The 23,379-nt window shown below is 36.2% G+C and overlaps 1 protein-coding gene across 1 annotated transcript in view; it reads left to right on the top strand.

Moving 5' to 3' along the window:
* The window catches only part of DYNC2H1 (dynein cytoplasmic 2 heavy chain 1), a 364,114-nt gene that overhangs the window by 186,803 nt on the left and 153,932 nt on the right, over positions 1-23,379 (top strand). The window contains exons 71-75 of the mRNA XM_029208148.1: positions 13,331-13,396; positions 15,397-15,447; positions 16,246-16,323; positions 18,329-18,460; positions 19,448-19,520. Of these exons, the coding sequence (XP_029063981.1) occupies positions 13,331-13,396; positions 15,397-15,447; positions 16,246-16,323; positions 18,329-18,460; positions 19,448-19,520 (400 nt within the window). The remainder of the gene's footprint in view (positions 1-13,330; positions 13,397-15,396; positions 15,448-16,245; positions 16,324-18,328; positions 18,461-19,447; positions 19,521-23,379) is intronic.

The following is a 23,379-nucleotide window of genomic DNA, read 5'->3' as shown; positions in this document are numbered from 1 at the left end:
ATCAGTGAAGTTTAGTGAGCGTTACTTCTTTTTCGCAGAAAAGTTTGAAAATATAATAAAGTAAATGTTTAAAACGACTGATAATCCCAGAGGGTTACTTCTTTTATGTCACTTTGCCTTTTAAAAGTATATTTAAGGTAGGCTAAAGCCAGCACTTTCCTGCACTAGGAGAGGGGTTGTAGGCTTACCATCCCAACATTAGTACCCAACTGGAATTTTTCATTGCCTATCTTGAGTAATACTTTTCTATTGTGAAAAATTGAAATTATTTTTTAAAAATGCTATAGTTTATAACTCTTAAGACTTTTTGTTTTCTTTTAACATCTTTATTGGAGTATAATTGTTTTACAATGGTGTGTTAGTTTCTGTTTTATAACAAAATGAATCAGCTATACATATACATATATCCCCATATCTCCTCCTCTTGCATCTCCCTCTCACCCTCCCTATCCCCCATCCCAGGTGGTCACAAAGCACCGAGCTGATCTTCCTGTGCTATGTGGCTGCTTCCCACTACCTATCTATTTCACATCTGGTAGTATATAAGAGTCCATGCCACTCTCTCACTTCATCCCAGCTTACGCTTCCCCTTGCCCGTGTCCTTAAGTCCATTCTCTATGCCTGCATCTTTATTCCTGTCCTGCCCCTAGGCTCTTCAGAACCATTTTTTTTTTTTTTTTTTTTAGATTCCATATATATGTGTTAGCATACGGTATTTGTTTTTCTCTGACTTACTTCACTCTATATGACAGACTCTAGGTCCATCCATCTCACTACAAGTAACTCAATTTCATTTCTTTTTATGGCTAAGTAATATTCCGTTGTCTATATGGCCACATCTTCATTATCCATGCATCTGTCTATGGACACATAGGCTGCTTCCATCTCCTGGCTATTGTAAATAGAGCTGCAATGAACATTGTGGTACATGACTTTTTTTTTTTTTTTTTTTTTTGTGAGGGAGAGAGAAAGTTTTATTGTATAAAGCCACTAAGATTTAGGATTTGTAACAGCAGCTAACACTACTTGCCTTAAATAACAGAGATAATGTGTTTTTTTTTTTTTTACATCTTTATTGGAGTATAATTGCTTTAGAATGGTGTGTTAGTTTCTGCTTTATAACAAAGTGAATCAGTTATACATATACATATGTTCCCATATCTCTTCCCTCTTGCGTCTCCCTCCCTCTCACCCTCCCTATCCCACCCCTCTAGGTGATCACAAAGCACCGAGCTGATCTCCCTGTGCTATGTGGCTGCTTCCCACTAGCTGTCTATTTTACGTTTGGTAGCGTATATATGTCCATGCCACTCTCTCGCTTTGTCACAGCTTACCTTTCCCCCTCCCCGTTTCCTCAAGTCAGTTCTCTAGTAGGTCTGTGTCTTTATTCCTGTCTTACCCCTAGGTTCTTCATGACATTTTTTTTTCTTAAATTCCATATATATGTGTTAGCATACGGTATTTCTCTTTCTCTTTCTGACTTACTTCACTCTGTATGACAGACTCTAGGTCCATCCACCTCATTACAAATAGCTCAATTTCGTTTCTTTTTATGGCTAATAGTCCATTGTATATACATGCCACATCTTCTTTATCCATTCATCTGATGATGGACGCTTAGGTTGTTTCCATCTCCAGGCTATTGTAAATAGAGCTGCAATGAACATTTTGGTACATGACTCTTTTTGAATTTTGGTTTTCTCAGGGTATATGTCCAGTAGTGGGACTGCTGGGTCATATGGTAGTTCTATTTGTAGTTTTTTAAGGAACCTCCGTACTGTTCTCCATAGTGCCTGTACCAGTTCACATTCCCACCAGCAGTGCAAGAGTGTTCCCTTTTCTCCACACCCTCTCCAGCATTTATTGCTTCTAGATTTTTTGATGATGGCCATTCTGACTGGTGTGAGATGATATCTCATTGTAGTTTTGATTTGCATTTCTCTAATGATGAATGATGTTGAGCATTCTTTCATGTGTTTGTTGGCAGTCTGTATATCTTCTTTGGAGAAATGTCTATTTAGGTCTTCTGACCATTTTTGGATTTTTTTTTTTATTTTTTATATTAAGCTGCATGAGTTGCTTTTAAATTTTGGAGGTTAATCCTTTGTCAGTTGCTTCATTTGCAAATATTTTCTCCCATTCTGAGGGTTGTCTTTTGGTCTTGTTTATGGTTTCCTTTGCTGTACAAAAGCTTTTCAGGTTCATTAGGTCTGATTTGTTTATTTTTGTTTTTATTTCCATTTCTCTAGGAGGTGGGTCATAAAGGATTTTGCTGTGATTTATTTCATACAGTGTTCTGCCTAAGGTTTCCTCTAAGAGTTTTATAGTGTCTGGCCTTATATTTAGATCTCTAATCCATTTTGAGTTTATTTTTGTGTATGGTGTTAGGGAGTGTTCTAATTTCATTCTTTTACATGTAGCTGTCCAGTTTTCCCAGCACCATGTATTGAAAAGGCTGTCTTTTCTCCATTGTATATTCTTGCCTCCTTTCTCAAAGATAGGGTGACTGTATGTGCGTGGGTTTATCTCTGGGCTTTCTATCCTGTTCCATTGATCTATATTTCTGTTTTTGTGCCAGTACCATACTGTCTTGATTGCTGTAGCTTTGTAGTATAGTCTAAAGACAGGGAGCCTGATTCCTCCAGCTTGGTTTTCCTTTCTCAAGATTGCTTTGGCTATTCGGGGTCTTTTGTGTTTCCATACAAATTGTGAAACCTTTTGTTCTAGTTCTGTGAAAAATGCCATTGGTAGTTTGATAGGGATTGCATTGAATCTGTAGATTGCTTTGGGTAGTAGAGTCATTTTCACAATATTGATTCTTCCAATCCAAGAACATGTTATATCTCTCCATCTGTTTGTATCATCTTTAATTTCTTTCATCAGTGTCTTATAGTTTTCTGCATACAGGTCTTTTGTCTCCTTAGGTAGGTTTATTCCTAGGTATTTTATTTATTCTGTTGCAGTGGCAAATGGGAGTGTTTCCTTTATGTCTCTTTCAGATTTTTCATCATTAGTGTATAGGAACACAAGAGATATCTGTGCATTAACTTTATATACTGATACTTTGCTAAATTTGTTGATTAGCTCTAGTAGTTTTCTCGTAGCATCTTTAGAATTCTCTATATAGTATCATGTCATCTGCAAACAGTGACAGTTTTACTTCTTCTTTTCCAAATTGGATTCATTTTATTTCTTTTTCTTCTCTGATTGCTGTGGCTAAAACTTCCAAAACTCTGTTGAATAATAGTGCTGAGAGTCGACAACCTTGTCTTGTTCCTGATGTTAGTGGTAATGGTTTCAGTTTTTCACCATTGAGAATGATGTTGGCTGTGGGTTTGTCATATATGGCCTTTATTATGTTGAGGTAAGTTCCCACTCTGCCTACTTTCTAGAGAGTTTTTATCGTAAATGGCTGTTGAATTTTGTTGAAAGCTTACTCTGCATCTATTGAGATGATCATATCGTTTTTTCTCCTTCAGTTTGTTAGTATGGTTTATCACATTGATTTGTGTATATTGAAGACTCCTTTCATTTCTGGGATATACCCCGCTTGATCATGGTGTATGATCCTTTTAATGTGCTGTTGCTTTCTGTTTGCTAGTATTTTGTTGAGGATTTTTGCATCTATGTTCATTAGTGATATTGGCCTGTAGTTTTCTTTCTTTGTGACATCTTTGTCTAGTTTTGGTATCAGGGTGATTGTGGCCTCGTAGAATGAGTTTGGGAGTGTTCCTCCATCTGCTATATTTTGCAGGAGTTTGAGAAGGATAGGTGTTAGCTCTTCTCTAAATGTTTGATAGAATTCGCCTGTGAAGCCATCTGGTCCTGGGCTTTTGTTTGCTGGAAGATTCTTTTTCACAGTCTCAATTTCATTGCTTTTGAATGGTCTGTTTATATTTTCTGTTTCTTCCTGGTTCAGTCTTGGAAGGTTGTGCTTTTCTAAGAATTTGTCCATTTCTTCCAGGTTGTCCATTATATTGGCATATAGTTGCTTGTAGTAATCTCTCATGATCCTGTGTTTCTGCCGTGTCAGTTGTTACTTCTCCTTTTTCATGTCTAATTCTGTTGATTTGAGTCTACTCCCTTTTTTTCTTGATGAGTCTGTCTAATGGTTTATCAATTTTGTTTATCTTCTCAAAGAGCAAGCTTTTAGTGTTATTGATCTTTGCTATTGTTTCCTTTGTTTCTGTTTATTATTATTTCTGATCTGATCTTTATGATTTCTTTCCTTCTGTGGGTTTTTTTTTTCTTCTTTCTCTAATTGCTTTAGATATAAGGTTATGTTGTTTATTTGAGATGTTTCTTGTTTCTTGAGGTAGGATTGTATTGCTATAATCTTCCCTCTTAGAACTGCTTTTGCTTCATCCCACAGGTTTTGGGTGGTTGTGCTTTCATTGTCATTTGTTTCTAGGTAGTTTTTGATTTCCTCTTTGATTTCTTTAGTGATCTCTTGGTTATTAAGTAGTGTATTGTTTAGCCTCCATGTGTTTGTATTTTTTACAGATTTTTCCTGTAATTGATATCTAGTCTCATAGCATTGTGGTCAGAAAAGATACTTGATACTATTTCAATTTTCTTAAATTTACCAAGGCTTGATTTGTGACCCAAGATATCATCTATCCTGGAGAATGTTCCATGAGCACTTGAGAAGAAAGTGTATTCTGTTGTTTTGGATGGAATGTGCTATAAATATCAATTAAGTCCATCTTGTTTAGTGTATCATTTAAAGCTTTTGTTTCCTTATTTAATTTCATTTTGGATGATCTGTCCATTGGTGATAGCAGTGTGTTAAAGTCCCCTCCTCTGGGGATTTTCCCTTTTATAGCTGTTACCATTTGCCTTATGTATTGAGGTGCTCCTATGTTGGATGCATAAATATTTACAGTTGTTATATCTTTTTCTTAGATTGATCCCTTGATAATTATGTAGTGTCCTTCTTTGTCTCTTGTAATAGTCTTTATTTTAAAGTCTATTTTATCTGATACGAGAATTGCTACTCCAGCTTTCTTTTGATTTGCATTTACATGGAATATCTTTTTTCATCCCCTCACTTTCAGTATGTTTGTGTCTGTAGGTCTGAAGTGGGTCTCTTGTAGACAGCACATATACGAGTCTTGTTTTTGTATCCATTCAGCCAGTCTGTGTCTTTTGGTTGGAGCATTTAATCCTTTTACCTTTAAGGTAATTATTGATATGTATGTTCCTGTTACCATTTTCTTAATTGTTTTGGGTGTGCCATTGTAGTTCTTTTTCTTCTCTTGTGTTCCCTGCCTAGAGAATTTCCTTTAGCATTTGTTTTAAAGCTGTTTTGGTGATGCTGTGTTCTCTTAGCTTGTCTGTAGAGGTTTTAATTTCTCTATCGAATCTGAATGAGATCCTTGCCGTGTAGAGTAGTCTCGTTTGTAAGTTCTTCCCTTTCATTACTTTAAAAATGTCTTGCCACTCCCTTCTGGCTTGCAGAGTTTTTGCTTAAAGATCAGCTGTTAACGTTATGGAGATTTCTTGTTGTTGTATGTATGTATGTTGTTGTATTGTATGTATGTTGTATGTTATTTCTTGTTTTTCCCTTGCTGCTTTTAATATTTTTTCTTTGTGTTTAATTTTTGATAGTTTGATTAATATGTGTCTTGGCGTGTTTTCCCTTGTATTTATCCTGTGTGGGACTCTCTGTGCTTCCTGAACTTGACCTTTTCCTATCCCATATTAGGGAAATTTTCAACTATAATCGCTTCAAATATTTTTTCAGTCCCTCTCTTTTTCTCTTCTTCTTCTTTGGGACCCCAATAATTCAAATGCTGGTGCAATTAATATTGTCCTAGAGGTCTCTAAGACTGTCCTCAATTCTTTTCATTCTTTTTTCTTTATTCTTCTCTGTGGTAGTTATTTCCACTATTTTATCTTCCAGGTCACTTATCCGTTCTTCTGCCTCAGTAATTCTGCTATTGATCTATTCTAGAGAATTTTTAATTTCATTTATTGTGTTGTTCATTATTGTTTGTTTGTTCTTTAGTTCTTCTAGGTCCTTGTTAATTGTTTCTTGTATTTTCTCCATTCTATTTCCAAGATTCTGGATCATCTTTACTGTCATTACTCTGCATTCTTTTTCAGGTAGACTGCCTATTTCTTCTTCATTTGTTTGGTCTAGTGGGTTTTTACCTTGCTCTTTCACCTGCTATGTGTTTCTCTGTCTTTGCATTTTGCTTAACTTACTGTGTTTGGGGTCTCCTTTTCGCAGGCCGCAGGTTCGTAGTTCCTTTTGTTTTTGGTGTCTTCCTCCAGTGGCTAAGGTTGTGTAGGCTTCCTGGTGGAGGGGACTAGTGCCTGTGTTTGGTGGATGAGACTGGATCTTGTCTTTCTGGTGGTGTGTTTTGGCATGTCTGTGACCTTTTTATGATTTTAGGCAGCCTTTCTGCTAATGGGTGGGGTTGTATTCCTGTCTTGCTAGTTGTTTGGCATAGGTGTCAAGCACTGTAGGTTGCTGGTCGTTGAGATGGTGATCTCTGGGAGAGCTTTTGCCGTTTGATATTACATGGAGCCAGGAGGTCTCCGGTAGACCAGTGTCTTGAACTCAGCTCTCCCACCTCAGAGGCACAGGCCTGACACCCGGCTGGAGCACCAAGACCCTGTCAGTCACATGGCTCAGAAGAAAAGGGAGAAAAAAAGAAAGAAAGAAAGAAAATATAAAATAATAAAATAACATAAAGTTATCAGAATAAAATATAATTATTTAAAAAAGTTAAAAAGTTGTAAAAAAAAAAAAAAAAGAGAAAAAAGGAAAAAAAGAAAGAAAGAAAGAAGAGAGCAACCAAACCAAAAACAATTCTACCAATCAGAGCAAGTGCTAAAAGCTATGCTAAAAAATAAATTAAAAAATTAGGGCTTCCCTGGTGGCGCAGTTTGTGAGACTACGCCTGCCAATGTGGGGACATGGGTTCATGCCCCGGTCTGGGAAGATCCCACATGCCGTGGAGCAGCTAGGCCCATGAGCCATTGCCGCTGAGCCTGTGCGTCCGGAGCCTGTGCTCCGCAACGGGAGAGGCCACAACAGTGAGAGGCCCACGTACCGCAAAAAAAAAAAAATTAAAAAAATAAAAAATTAAAAAAAAATGGACAGACAGAACCCTAGGACAAATGGTAAAAGCAAAGCTATACAGGCAAAAGTCACACAAAGAAGCATGTACATACACACTCACAAAAAGAGAAAAAGGAAAAAAATATATATATAAAAAGGAAGAGAGCAACCAAATCAATAAACAAATCTACCAATGATAATAAACTCTAAATACTAAACAAATATAAAGCATGACGTTGCAACAGCCTGAGGCCTGCCGTTTGTTCTCCTGGGGATGTTGTCCCGGCATCACGTGACCCTGGCAGTGGTGGGCTGCACAGGCTCCGGGGAGGGGAGGTGTGGGTAGTGACCTGTGCTTGCACACAGGTTTCTTGGTGGCTGCAGCAGCAGCCTTTGCGTTTCATGCCCGTCTGTGGTGTCCACGCTGATAGCCGTGGCTTTTGCACATCTCTGGAGCTTGTTTAGGCGGTGCTCTGAATCCCTTCTCTTCACGCACCCCGAAACAATGGTCTCTTGCCTCTTAGGCAGGTCCATACTTTTTCCCGGACACCCTCCTGGCTAGCTGTGGTGCACTAGCCCCCTTCAGGCTGTGTTCACGCAGCCAACCCCAGTCCTCTCCCTGGGATCTGACCTCCGAAGCCCGAGCCTCAGCTCCCAGCCCCGACCCGTCCCAGCGGGTGAGCAGACAAACCTCTCAGCCTGGTGAGTTCTGGTCGGCACCGATCCCCTGTGCGGGAATCTTTCCGCTTTGCCTTCTGCACCCTTATTGCTGCATGGCTCCAAAGCTTCCCCACCAGCACCCCCCTGTCTCTGCCAGTGAAGGGGCTTCGTAGTGTGTGGAAACTTTTCCTCCTTCACAGCTCCTTCCCAGAGGTGCAGGTCCTGTCCCTATTGTTTTTGTCTCTGTTTTTTTTTTTTTTTCTTTTGCCCTACGCAGGTACATGCGGAGTTTTTTGCCTTTTGGGAAGTCTGAGGTCTTCTGCCAGCATTCAGTAGGTGTTCTGTAGGAGTTGTTCCACATATAGTTTTATTTCTGATGTATTTGTGTGGAGGAAGGTGATCTCCACATCTTACTCCTCTGCCATCTTGAAGGTCTCTTAAGACATGTTTTTAATTGATAATGGAATATCTGTTTTGTAAAATTCGTATTTCTATAGGAGTGATATTAAATCTATTCATCTTGAATTCAGCATTCCATAGAGTTTCAGTGGTGAATAAAAATTCAGAAAGCACATTAATTGTAAAACTGAGGTGCATTTCTCAAGATTTAGCACTCTAACCTTACTTAGGATGGAACCAATTTTATATTTTAGTGAAAGGTTTTCGGTTTTTAGCAGTCAGCGTTACGTTAAACTGACTGCCAGAGCTTCTCTAATGCTGGTTTTGCTGTTGTGTTAGTGAGAGCAGTATGACAACAATAGACTCTTGAAATAGAGAGAGAATTATTAGTATTCACATCACATTGAACTGAAAGCATCTTGACCTGGAACAGAAAAATGATTGACTTGTTTTATATCAGAAAATTTAGACTTTTAATGAATTAAACCAAATGGGGAAAATTGTCTAGTACTTTCAGTTTAGATTATTAGCTATATCATTCTTTTTATTCATGAGTTCAAAAGTGTTTATTTCAGTAACCTAAGTACCTTAGACAATGATAGGATAAGTAGCACATTTGGTTTCCCCAAACTTATGATGATTATAGTAAACCTATGTACAAGTTAGCACCTTTACATATCATTTCTTCATCACAGTTTATTGTTTCAAATAGATACAAAATAATGGAATTTGTTGGCGTATTAAATAATTTCCAACTATATTGGGCGAGAGTACAGAAACAGGTTAAAAAAATGTTGTGAGACCATATGATTCTTATTGTTTCCCCTTATGGAAGTATTGTCTAAAAGATTTGAAATGGTATAGGAAGAATGTCTTGTTATGTATAAATAGAAGTTTTTTCATGCAAAGTCCTTCTAAGCTTTATGCCTATGCAGCTCACCTTGCCTCTTTCTTCAAATGAATTTGCTAGTTGATTGATTAAAATTCAGATGAATATTATGTTTTACAAATAAAATAATTACAGCATCTCATGATTGTATTTATCTTACATTTCATTTAATTTGAATTATGGTATTTTTCCTATCAAAATGTGTTTTCTTATAATAAAAACATGGAAGTTCTCTGGTTGGGTGTTTAGAAATTTTATAAACTGTGGTTATTAAATTGAACCTTGGTAATTTAGATAATTTTCTTCTGCTTAGATAACTTTGAAACTTTTAGTATTGTATCTAACCGTTTAGAGTTTCTGGAAGTATAAGTAAATGTGCATGGAATTCTTTTTTAAAATGTATGATTTAGCTTCAAGCACAAGTGTGAGTGCCTGAGTTCTATCCTATATCAACTTCTTTGAGATTAAAACAAGATTTTTCTTCATATGATAACATCTACTTAGACTTTTCATTAAACATATTTGAAAGCAATGAATATTATAGGGTAGAAATAAAATGAATGAATTATAGTTTCTACTGCTTCTTAGTCTCTGAGATTTGTGGGATTTATGGAATATTTTTGAAATAAATTTCCTTTCCAGTATTACGTACTGTATCTTTTTACTGTAAAGCAGATAGTTACTATCTGTCGCCTTTTAAGACTTACAGTGTTCTAGGCACTAAGCGCTTTAACACATTGTTAATTAATTCCTACAACAATTCTATTATATAAAGGAAGAAGCCGAGAGTTAGAGCTTTAACCTTTCTCTAGGTTACTCAGATGTAGGTGTTGGAGCTAGAATTCAAACCCATTTTGCATGATGCCAAAGACGTCTTGGTAATAGAATGTGGTTAAAACAAACCATTACGTTCGGAAATGTGAACTTCTTATCAGCTATAAAGTTGACTTTAAGATTCTCTCATATTGTATTAATCCTTCTCTAATAGTCTCACTCTTTTTGAATTTTTACTAGAGTATGATGTGTGTGTGATGGCATGGTATGGAATATGTGGCTGACATATACCATCCAGTGGTCTACTGTCTCTTACCGTTTTTCTTCATTCAGCTAGTTAATTATGTAGATGATCAGTTGAAATTTTATTATGTATCCTCTTGATATTAAATTATTTTGTAACAGAACCCAAGCATACTGAAATAAATTGAACTTAAATTAAAACACCCAAATTTTCCGACTCATAAGCTCGGAAGATCAAGGATATTATAGGTCCAAAATGTTTTCTAAACTCTGGTTATTGACAGGTTTTTTTGGAAACAAATATTCAGATAATCCTTAAGCTTGATTAATTCATTCTTGATTTTACCTCAGGGTAATTAGCAATGTGTCCTCTGTCTCTCAGTAAACTATATTTTTATGTTTATTCTTGAATTATCATTTTTCCTCATTATAAAATCATTGTTAAATTCTTATGGCTAAAGGGATTCATTGGTACAGCTAGGCAACCAGACAGCTACCATAAACAGCTTTCTTCTGCCATCTCCCAGTTGGAAAATCATAGAAGATGATCCTGGTTTGCCTGGCTTAGGTCATATGGCATCATCCCTTGTACCATTATCTGTGGCATGATATATTGAGATTGGGCCAACTTGATTATAGGCTTATCCCTAAGGTCAGGATGTCTTCTGTGACTAGAAAACAAAGAAAAGGATGACCACCATTACCCATTTATTGACTACATAATATGTGCCTATTTTTTGCCAACATTTTAGAGCTTGGCTCAGTAATAATCAATAAAGTAGTTCGTTGACTCCAGTGGATAATCTGGGACTCAGAGAGTTGTAGAGCCTTCTCTTCTCTCCACTAACACTAGAGACTACATTACTCTTCCTTAGTTCAAAGAAAGAAATGGCTAAATAAATGTATTAATACTGTGTGTGCATTATATGTGTGTAAAAAAGAATTAACTGTATTATTAAGTGATAAAGGCTTCAAAGTAATACATTTATTGTCTTGTTTATCGTAATCATTATTTCTTTACCTTAGATGAGGGATGCTATTATAATCATTTACAATATTCGTTAGTGTGTAAAATAAGCAACTTACTGCCTTATACAGCTAGCTACTGTTCAATCCCAAACCTGAATTCCTTTTTTTAATATTCTCTTTTTTTATATTTACTTATTTATTTTTTGGATGCGTTGGGTCTTAGTTGTGGCATGCGGGATCTTTCATTGTGGAGAGTGGACTCTTCAGTGCAGTGCGCAGGCTTCTCTCTAGTTGTGATGCACGGGCTCCAGAGTATGTGGGCTCAGTAGTTGTGGCACGCGGGCTTAGTTGCCTCGCGGCATGTGGGATCTTAGTTCCCCGACCAGGGACTGAACCGGTGTCCAGTGCATTGCAAGACGGATTCTTAACCATTGGACCACCAGCAAAGTCTCCAGCCAAACCTGAATTCTAACCTTCTAATTCCAAAGAATATTACACATATCTCCCAATGATATGCCTTGCTTTTTATATATTTTAAGCCACATGGTAGCTATTTTATATACACTGTAGTTGGTTGTAACTGTTTTTCTCATACCTGAGTGATGGCCATCTGCTTCCAGTTTTTATGCTTTGTTTTCACTCATTGACTGTGTTGTAGTTGTGAACATATGTTTGTTTTTTAGTTATTCACTTAATACATATTTATTGAATACTTGCTATATATATATGTATATATACACACACAAACATACCCAATATATACTTTTTTTTTTTTTTTTTTTTTTTTTTTTGTGGTACGTGGGCCCCTCTCACTGTTGTGGCCTCTCCCGTTGCGGAGCACACGCTCTGTTCGCGCAGGCTCAGCGGCCATGGCTCACAGGCCCAGCCGCTCCACGGCATGTGGGATCCTCCTGGACCGGGGCACGGACCCATGTCCCCTGCATCGGCAGGCTGACTCTCAACTACTGCGCCACCAGGGAAGCCCCCAATATATACTTTTATAAAATAAATTATTATTTTATATTGTATTATTCAAGACACTGGATTTTTCCAACAGAGGGGTGGTTTTCTTGCAGGCAAGGAGATGACTTGCTGGTAGTATTTACAGGAGGATCTTTTTTTTTGAGCATATCTTTTGCATATATTGTATTGTAATATCCTTATATTTATCTGTAGGTTTATAAGCATGCACAGATATAATATTAGATACGAATAAAGTATTATTTACAATATGGGAAAAGCTAAATAAAGTTTGAATTAGAACTTGGTAGGAAAGATGGTGCTTGAGCAGATGGTTTTGTTAGTAAACTGGTTGCTGGTTTTTTTTTTTATGGAAATGATATAAGCTTATTTTAGAAAGTTTGCAAAATACACCTAAGAAAAAATAATGAAATAAAAATAACCTGTAATCTCAAAAATAAATCACTGATAAAAATTTTGATATCTATTTCTAATTTCTTTTGCAGATATATATCCATATCTGTTTATATAAACATATTTGTTTAAATAAACAATATGAGCTGTGCTATACACTTTGATTTGACTGTTATTCATGATAGACTTTTGAACATTTATTTCAGTTTTCCCTTCATTATAGAAAGCCTTGCGGGACTTCCCTGCTGGTCCAGTGGTTAAGGCTCCATGCTCCCAATGTAGGGGGCCCGGGTTTGATCCCTGGGCAGGGAACTAGATCCCACATGCATGCCGCAACTAAGAGTTCACATGCCGCAACTAAGAGTCCTCATGCCACAACCAAAGACCCCGCATGATGCAACGAAGATCTTGCACGCTACGCTGAAGATCCCATGTGCCACAGCGAAGATCCCATGTGCTGTGACTAAGACCTGGCACAGCCAAATAAATAAATAAACATTTTAAAAACCTTGCAATGAATATCCTTATTTCTTCTCTAGGAGTACATTTTTGATCCCCTGCATAAATTTCTAGAAGTGAAGTTTCTTGATTTAGGGGCATACAGAATATTCAGGAGAATATAACATACTGACAAATTGAAGATTACTAATCCAAAAGGTTGATCTGGTTAGTAATGACTAATCTAAACCTCACAATCATATTTCAGCTAGTTAAATCTGTTTTTTTTTTTAATGAGATGTACACACTGATTAATCCTTAGCACTACCTCTAAAAGTGTTAGCACTCTCTCTGTACTCTCATCCCCAACTTAGAAGAGTTGTCATATGTAGATGATAAAAGTAGATTATTAGATGACAGAATACAGATTTTGTGAACCAAAATTTAAGGACTATGCTTTTCCAAAAACACAAATTTAGAAAAAGCAAGATAACATCTGTTATTCTTTTCAGGCTGATCAGTTGATGTTCGCTTTGCATTTCGTTCGAGGCATGCATCCTGAACTTTTTCAAGAAAATGTAAGTGGAAGGAAAGGAGAAAATTATTTAAAAAGTTGCATAGAAATCTGGTAATGGGCAGACTTATGGTTAGATTAGAAGTTACTTAAGGCTAGAAATTACATGTCAATCTATTTTTTACTTAGTTAGAAGTTTAGTGTAAGATGCTGATTTACAGTTGTACTCTCGTTTGGGTGAGCCCAGTATTCTGAAGCAATGGTAAGGCAGGGAAAGAACTCTAACTTACCATACTACCTAGATTTTCTGAACACAAGTCCACTTTTCCAGGGCACCAGTAGAGTCAGCCTTCTTATTTCCCTCGTCTAAGCAGTGGAACTGATAAATATAAAAAAGTTAAACAATATGGGTATGCCACTACATTATTTATTACCTCCACTGACTTGCTCAGAGCCAGCAGATGAAGCAAGAGGGTGGGCAGTTCTCAGAAGCCTTCTTTGAGCCTGCAGGTTTACGTTAATATTTTAATGTATAATTTATCTTTTTTTGTCTGTGACTTCATTTCTGGTCTACCATATAACCCCCTCTCAAACTTGAAAATAATTTCCTTCAAGATAGAACTAAGTAATCCATCTCTGACCTGCTTCTAATATTAAAAAAATTATTTGTAAGTGATTTTTCTCATTATTATGCCATTATCATTAAAGTGAGCATTCAGTAGCCAGGGTGGCAGCGAATAGTATATATGGACAGTGCACTTTGACCTAGTAACCTTTAACTCTCTATGGTCAGATTGTAACTATGCTCTGGGTTCCCCTCATTTGAATAGTTAAAAGAATGCATACCATTCCATGTGACTGTTCTCTCTTTTTCTCTAACTCCACATGCTCTGGCTGACTTGTATAGTTTCTTCCAAATTTAACTTGACTCTTTTTATTTAAGCTATTTACTTTGATGCCTTTCCCTCCTCCTGTATGTTTTTCACCATGCTCAATATGTTCTGCTGTATAAGACTTAATTTTCCCTAGTTTTCCCTCCTGGAGTATAAATAAATTATCATTGGGAAAGGAGAACAGTTTTATTTGACTTGCATAAAGTAGTAGTGATAATTTGTATTTTATTTATTTGTGACTGTATAACTTCAGTAGGAAGAATGAGTGGTCAGAGTGGGTGGAGGCAGGAAGTATGTTGCTTTGGTAATTTTTCCATATGGCTTTCAAATTTTAATATGTCCTGGCTTTATTTGCTGGCCAATGTGTAACAAATAATATGGTAGTGCCCATAATTATCTGAATGGGTAACCCAGAGTGAAGACATAGATTTTCTAAGAGCTCTAGATTCTGTAACACTTGATCAATTTTGATTCCATGGGTTAATTTTTTTAAAAAAAGGAGTAATGGCAGTCTTCTCCCAATATGTTGGAAAAGATAAGTTAGTGGTAGTACTTTTCTCTATTTTTCCCAATATACACAATTTTTAAACTTTTGGCTCACCTTACTGCTTATCTGTTAGTGAGGAGTAGTATATAATAGGAAAAATTAAAGGTAGTGACAAATGCTAATTGAATAAGACATTTAAATTTTTAGATGTTGAGACTCACATGTATAATGTAGTTCTTTTTTTTTTTTTTTTTTTTGCGGTACGCGGGCCTCTCACTGTTGTGGCCTCTCCCGTTGCGGAGCACAGGCTCCGGACGCACAGGCTCAGCGGCCATGGCTCACGGGCCCAGCCGCCGGCACGTGGGATCTTCCCAGACCGGGGCACGAACCCGTGTCCCCTGCATCGGCAGGCGGACTCTCAACCACTGCGCCACCAGGGAAGCCCTGTAGTTCTATTTTTGTCTTAAAATTATTCTAGTAGATTTTGTTTTAATGTTTTATGTTGGTATGGTACATGAACTCATTCTTATGTTAATGTCGTAGAGTGGGAAGGTATGAAAGGAGTTTTATTTTTTTCCATGTTTTTAGAAAGCTAAATTGTAAGCTGTCTTATGGGGAAATTTAAAAAGATTTGTTAAATGGTTAGAATATTTTTTGTGTGTTTCTCATATTTTTATTTAATAGGAATGGGATACATTTACAGGTGTGGTTGTTGGAGACATGCTGCGGAAAGCTGTAAGTTAGAATAACAAAATTATTATTTCACTCTTAGTGAAAATAACTCTGGCTTTGTTTTCATGAAATATAATTTGCTTGAGAGAAGTTTTAAATTACTGTTGAAATTATATTTTAATTAGAGGACTATATCTTTGCCTGTATATTGCCCTAATAGAAAATGGACCTATATGTGTTTTTTTGTCCTTGAGGACATGTATTCTTCTGAGAATATTAATTAAATATAAGAAATTAATATGGTTTCTTTTTTTCAGTGTATATATATTTGGTTCCAAGAAAACTTTTGTAATTTGAGGAAGGTCAAATCTCGTAACATAACTAGGAAAATTTTCTTATATAAGTAAAGTTAAAAATTACTTCATTTAACTTTTGACAACTTTATTCAAATTTAGCTTTTTCTCTAGTAATTTTCTATTTAAACATGTAATGGATGATATTATTCTTCAAAGCAACCTATCCAAACTGTAATGCGAAACCTAGATTATGTCTGACATGCAAAATACAATTAAAAATAATATAATTCTATGGAAGTTTCTTATTACATTTGAGTTTTTCTGAAGTTTTACAAAAGATTAAGCCCTATGAAAATGAATGTAACATTTGTCTAAATGTTTACCAGTACCTGATGTTATGTAGAATTTTACCATATTGACTTGTAAAATAGATAAAAATTAAAGAATACATAGAATGAGTTTTTTTCAAAATAGTGTTCATAAAATTAGCTGGTCAATTTTTAATTTTTTTAAAGTCTGAGTTTTACCAGATATACTAAGGAAAATAATTGCTCTTATTAAAAAGGACTCTCAACAAAGAATACGTGATCAACTTCCGTCTTGGATTGACCAGGAAAGAAGCTGGGCAGTGGCAACATTAAAGGTATTCCTCTTCTACTATGAAAGATTTATTTTTTTTAGTATTTGAGTTATTTCTGTTTATATTTTTATGTGCTACTTATTCATACTCAGTGTTGATATTTTTGTGAAATGATGTAAAATCCCTGGGTAAAAGAATATCCAAGAATTATTCTGATTAGTCCTTTAAACAATTTTAATAGAATGCATAAAATCAATAATTATGAAAAATAGTGAGAATTTGAAGAGATTTCTGGATTATTGGGCAGGACCTCTGAACTATTTCATGAACTCCTAATGGCAAACTTAATAATAATCAACATGATACAGTTAAAATTGTTTGAACAATTGATCTACTGAGAGGTTACACTTGAGAAAAAATCTTAACTGTGTTAACCTAAAAATTATAATGATGGGGCTTCCCTGGTGGCGCAGTGGTTGAGAGCCTGCCTGCCGATGCAGGGGACACGGGTTCGTGCCCCCGTCTGGGAAGATCCCACATGCTGCGGAGCAGCTGGGCCCGTGAGCCATGGCCGCTGAGCCTGCGCGTCCGGAGCCTGTGCTCCGCAACGGGAGAGACCACAACAGTGAGAGGCCCGCATACCGCCAAAAAAAAAAAAAAAAAATTATAATGATGCTTTTTTTCACATACTAATTTCTTGTCAAGTAAAGAAATGCAAAACATTTAGGAAAGGGGGGCTTTCCTATTCAGAGAAAGTTTATAATATACATTAGTGTTTTATTATCATTTTAGTTTATAAAACATTTTCAAATGAATTATCTTATTCAATTATCACACAAACCTTAAGAGGGAGGTATTATTAACTTTCTTTTTACAGATGAGAAATAAGAATCAGTGCAGCGAGTTGCAAAATGCATGAACCTATTTTCTTTTCAATTTCATACATATTTTTGAGGAACTGTTATGTGCCAAGCATCATGTTAAATACTTCAGATGCATTATCTTATTTTATTATCACAATGACCTATTGAAGAGGTCATAATTATGCCTGTTTTTGAGAAGAGCAAACTGAGGTGTAGACAGGTTAAATAATTTATCCAATATCAAATAGCTGGGAAGTTTTGGAACTATGATTTTAATTAAGGCATTCTGACACCACATTCCTACATGCCTTTGATATGTAGGTTTTCCAAATATAGTGTCTTTTTCCTCTTTCTCTCCTTCCTTCTTTCCCCTCTCCACAGTTTCTTCCCCTCGTATGACTTGGGCAGTGAGGATGGGGGCATGGGGAAGAAAAAGCCTAACTCCTAACAGTTCTGTCTGTGTTCTTTACTCAGGCTAAAGTGTTGTTTTTGTGGGTAATGAAAGACAAATATACTTCTCTCAAAATCTGTAACATATGTTTCCATTCTTCCTTTCCTTTCCCTGCTTTTCTTCACAACTATTCTAATGGTACAGTAGCACATGGTTAAAACGGTAGGAGTAGCCAGCAGTTATTGATGACTTACTATGTTCAAGGTATGCAGAATTTGAAAATGGATCATCTCATTAGATATTTTCAACATTGTGAGGGAGCTACTGTTATTGTCCTCATTTAACAGATAAAGAAACTAAGGCCCAGAGTGATATAGTCACTTACTTATGGTCACTGAGAAAGTATAGAGTCAAGATTTGAAACTGGGCATATTTTTGCACTCTAACGTGGAACTCCATTCTGGCAATGGTTAAAATTTGCACATGGTTTTAATGAAAGTATTCTTTTCTCCACAAGGTGGAGATAGGTACAAATGTTTTTACATAGAGAAAAGATTTGTTAATTTGCAGTATTGATTTAGTACTACTTCGGAAATATTTGCTTTTATTTAATTCTGGATTAGATAAGTCTGCCATACTGTTTCTGATCTAGAAGTGATTAAATAAGCCAACACGAATTAGAAAACAAATGGTAAATATCAATAATTGGTTTCCACTTACTTTTTTTAGTGTGTGTGTGTATTTAGTATGGATGTATGTGTGTGTATTTATATTTGCTTGTAGCTCAGTATATATGGTTATTTTTATTTTTTAGATTGCTCTCCCCAGTCTTTATCAGACCCTCTGTTTTGAAGATGTAGCTTTGTGGCATACTTATTATCATAATTCAATGTGTGAGCAAGAGTTTCCATCTATTCTTGCAAAGAAAGTTTCCTTATTTCAGCAGGTAAATTGTCTAAACGTGTAAATGTATTTAATGTTTCTATTGTCACTCAGAAGCCATTTAAATAAAAGCTTTGCCTTTAGGGTGTCACATAACCTTAATGGGCATATGTGGGAAAGGGCTTTCTGCTTTTGCCACCTTGTCCAGACAATGAAATCATTGGCAACGTTTCTGGGTAGGGTGTCTCCCACTGTAGCTTTTCTTACTTCCTCTGCCTCTGACCCAAGGGGGATTTCTCAATAGAGAACACGTCTTACCTAAAGAAGTTAAAGTATAGATTGTACAGGCTTTTCACTCTTTTCCCAGGGTTCTCTCTAAGGAAAAGACCTTATGGTGAGGAACAGGGAACTTTTTATTTCCATTTTGTGTCGAAATATAATGATGAAACCTACTGGTGGGTTCCACTCAGTCTTTTGGCTAGACCAAAATCTTAAGTTGTAGAGGGCACAGGAGTTGACGCTCCAGGAAATGACCCTTCCATTTATATCTCTTAACTAGGCTGCTGGCTGTGCTTCTGCCCCTTGTTGAATTCTATTTCACCAAGTGTGTTTAAAAACAATGAAAAAAAAAAAAAACTGAGAAAAACTTCATTTGAAAACTTAAACATCTAGGAACAGATAGATATGATTCAGCATAAAATTGGTAGTTTGAAAATTTTGGTTAAGAGTTTTATGCTTCTACACTGCTGTCACCAAGAATGCTTTACCTACATACCCTTATTTTCACCGGCCATTGGGCTCTTTATTAGTTCCTGAAGACATAGCTAATGCTATGACCCTTACATGCTGATGTTTACTTTTGATGGTAGATCTGATGAATTTTAGTAATATTTTGGCTATTAAAGACGTGTCTTTTTATATACCTATTGTGACAGTTTTAGGCATAGTAAATATTGTGGTAAACATTTGTTTAATTTAACATTAACTATTGTTTAGTTACAGCTGTTATAGGAACTTTATTATTTAAAAATACTCTGCACTTTATTTTAAGGTTCTTGTGGTACAGGCTCTCAGACCAGACAGATTGCAAAGTGCCATGACTCTATTTGCATGTAAAACTCTGGGTAAGTACACTTCTTTTCTAGAACTAGACCAGTGACCTGAAGTATGTTTTTAATTTACATTTTATTCTATGCTGACCTTAGTTTACATTTTTTCCCCTTTATCGTACTTATCTTACAATCTCTACCTGTTCTTTTTTGTTTTTTGTTTTTATTTTGGCCACTTCACGGGGCATGTGGGATCTTAGTTCCCCTACCAGGGATCAAACCCGCACCCCCTGCACTGGAAGCACGGAGTCTTAACCACTGGACCGCCAGGGAAGTCCCTTGAAGTAACCTTTTACTAGCATTTTTTGAGAAAATAGAAGCAATAAGACAGAAAATGTTTATTTCCCACTAACAGTTCTACCAGCTACCTACAATGGTACTCATACTCATTCTGCTTTCCCTTTTGTTACTCTGAATGAATGTCCTTGCTCCAATTAAAGGCCAGCCATTTGCTCTTTCCTTTTTCATTCCTGCCATTATCCCTTTTTCCTGCATCATCAATTTCACCTTCTTTATTCTTTACTGGATCCTTTCTGTTAGTATACAAACATATTTTAGTATCACCTGTCTTAAAAATGCTGCCCATGACCCTCTATCCCCTTTCTATCGTCCCATTTCTTTATTTTCTTCTACAACAAAACATCCTGAAAGTGTGTCCATAGTCAAAGACCACAGCAATCCATTTCCTCAACTCTTATTCTACCTTCAACTCATTCTATTTGTACTTCCTCCCTAAAGTTCCACAAGATTGCTCTTGTTAAGGTTAATGAGGTCTTCTTCCATATATCTATTTCCAGTAGTGACTTCTGTGCTTTTATCTTACTTGATCTCTCAACAGAGTTGTCCATTTGTTCCTTCTTTAAACACTTTCCACTTTCTTCTCTTGATTATTATGTTTCCTCTTTCATTTCTCAATCCTTTTAGGATTTTCCTTTTCTCTTTCCTTTTCTCTTTCCTTTATTGGTTGCTTCTCTGTATGTTGGAGTATTCTTCCTTCCTTCTAAATGTTGGAATATTCTTCCTTCCACTGCAGTCTTGCCCTGGGTTCCCTTCTTTCATTATTATACATTCTTTCATGACCTCATTCAGTTCAAATATCATTTGTAAATTACTGACTTTTATATCTCTTATTTCTAACCCCAACCTCTCTGTGGAATTCTAGGATCATATATACAGATGCTCATTTGATGTTTTCTTATGAATGTCAGATGACCAATACAGAACTTTTGATTTGTCTGTATTAGGATCCACTCAGCTGCTCAAAACAAAAAACCCAGAAGTGATCCTTTCTCTCTTTTCGTTACTTCATATACCCAATCTACCAGCTAGTCCTTTTGGCTCCAACTCTAAAACTTACTCTGAATTCATTTACTTGGTGTCATTATTACCAACCTAATGCAAACCACCATCATCTGTCACCTCATTTACTGCCATAGCTTTGGCTCTATCTTCATAATGTGGAGAATCTAATTACTTCTCATACTTCCACTACCATCTACCACTTTTTTCAAGCCACCATTATATCAGGCTTTCTTTCTTTCCCACTTCCAGTTTATTCTCAGCATAGCAGCTAGAGTGTCTCTTGAAATATAAGTTAGATCATATCACTTCTCCGTTCTAACTCTCTGATGGCACCTAATCTTTCTCAGAGTCCCTCCAGTGTCTTACAGGGTCTTACCTCTTCTGGTCCTCTTCTTCCCCTCAGATCTCATCTCCTACCACTGTCACCCTTGCTTAATCTTTAACAACCACAGTAGGCTTTTTCCTGTTTTTCTAGTGCTGCAAGTTTGTTTCTGCAGTCTCAAGGCCTTTGCACTTGCTGTTCCTTCTTCCAGCAGATTTCCACCCCCAGTTATCACCCTTGCTTCTCTGCTCAATTGTCATCTTTTAAGTTAATACTTTCTCTGAGCACTGTCTATATAATAATGTACTCTTTCCTCAGCTCTCCATATCCTCCTTTGCCTTGTTTATTTTAACTATTATCACCATCTGACATATTGTTATTTACCTGTTTATTAATTTCCTTTTCCCCAACTAGAATATTAGCCACATGAGGGCACAAGCTTTGTTTTGTTCATGGTTGTGCCCCAGTGCCTTAAACAGCTTCTGGTGCATGGGCACTGTAAGTGTGTGTTAAATCAGAGACCGCTTTCCTCATCGGTCTCCCTGCCTCAGTTTGTGCTTCCTCTTCAGTCCATTCTCTCCAGAAGGCTGTGTGAGCTTTTAAAAACTTAAACCAAATCATCTCTCTTTTTTGCTTAAAATTTCCAAAATCTTTTCAAAAAACACTTAGAATGAATTCCAGATTTATATATGATTGATGCTTGAACAGCATGGTTTTGAACTGTGCAGGTCCACTTTTATGCAGATTTTTTTCTAATAGTAAATACTACAGTACTACATGATCCGCAGGTGGTTGAATCTGAATATGTGGGACTCCGGGTATGGAGGAACCGTGGATACAGAGGAACTACGGATACAGAAGGTCAACTCTAAGCTATGTTCAGATTTTTGCCTGTGGACAGTCAGTGTCCATAACCCCCCTGCATTATCTACGGGTCAACTGTATAAGCTTACAAAGCCCCACACAGTCTGGCCCCAACCTTCTTCTCTAACCTCATCTTGCTTCCTTCTTGTCTGCCACTGTGCCTTCATGGGGAAAACAACCTTAGGGCTTTTGCACTGTTTGTTCTCTGTTTTTGTTTGTTTTTTCTTTTTTATTAATTGTTGGCTCCTCTGTATCATTCAGATGTTAACATTGCATTTTCAGAGAGGCCTTTCCGGGCCATTTAATCAGTACCAACACATCTACTTGCTTTAATTCTTTACCCATTCCTTAACACTAACTGATATATTTCTTGCTCATTTATATATATTTTTTGTCTGTTCCTATAACTCAAATGCAAGTTTAAGTAAAATGAGGCAATTTCAGAGAAGTTCTTAGGAGGCTATTCTTTTCTCACCCATGTAGTCTTTAAAAATATGCTGTTTGTGCCACATTGCACATGACCTTTCTTGTTGAATTTGTAGTTTGACCCTCTACCTACTCTCTGGAATACTTCTGTATTGTATTATTTCATCTCTAGGTTAAATGACATTTAAGGTTTAATGGCATAAGTGAAAACCTCATGATATGCACATATTCAAATGCTTTGGAAGTTTAATATACTTCTAAAATTATACTCTACCTATTTCTAAGCAAAAGCCATATATACTGGTATATGGCCTGATGACTTTGTATTTGGTCAAGTGGTTTTATTAATACAGTTTTTATATAAAATTGGAGGTTTTACTGTATGAATAAGTTTTAAAAGTTCATATTGCTGGAAAATGACAAGCACTTATCTTTTTAATCAAATTTTAGAGATTTGATTTCAAATGTAATTTCTCAAACATTATTCATATGGAAAGACTTTTATTAAGTTTCAGCAATCCTTTTTATAATCTATAAACTTTAAAATAGTAACTTATAAAGATGCATTTATGAAAGTAGTTTTGGTTTGAAGATTTAAGTTAGCAGAACATGCCTCAAAACTTTCAGGCATGCTGCTTTAATATAATCCTACAAACCAAGCCTTGTGTACTAACACAGTCTATTGCATTACTTTTTCAAAATAGCAGTTTTGAATCTACTGCATTACTTTTTCAAAATAACAGTTACCAGATGCAGATATTCTGACTTCTGTAATTCTGATTTAATAATTATTCTGAGCACAATATTATGCTGTGTGTATTGAGGTACTCATGTTCACAGAAGATGGTGCAATAGCTGCAAGAACCAGTAACTTCTCAAAGGTTCTTCATCAAAAAGTCTTTTTGAGCCTTGAAACTTTTCTAGTTTTACATTCCTCTACTTCTCTTATCCATGCTAACA

Source organism: Monodon monoceros, unplaced genomic scaffold (genome assembly GCF_005190385.1).
Source record: "Monodon monoceros isolate NGI ecotype Baffin Bay Population unplaced genomic scaffold, NGI_Narwhal_1 Super_Scaffold_7, whole genome shotgun sequence".
NCBI lineage: Eukaryota > Metazoa > Chordata > Mammalia > Artiodactyla > Monodontidae > Monodon > Monodon monoceros.
Note: the sequence above shows the minus strand (reverse complement) of the source record. Positions and strands in the feature narration are given on the sequence as shown.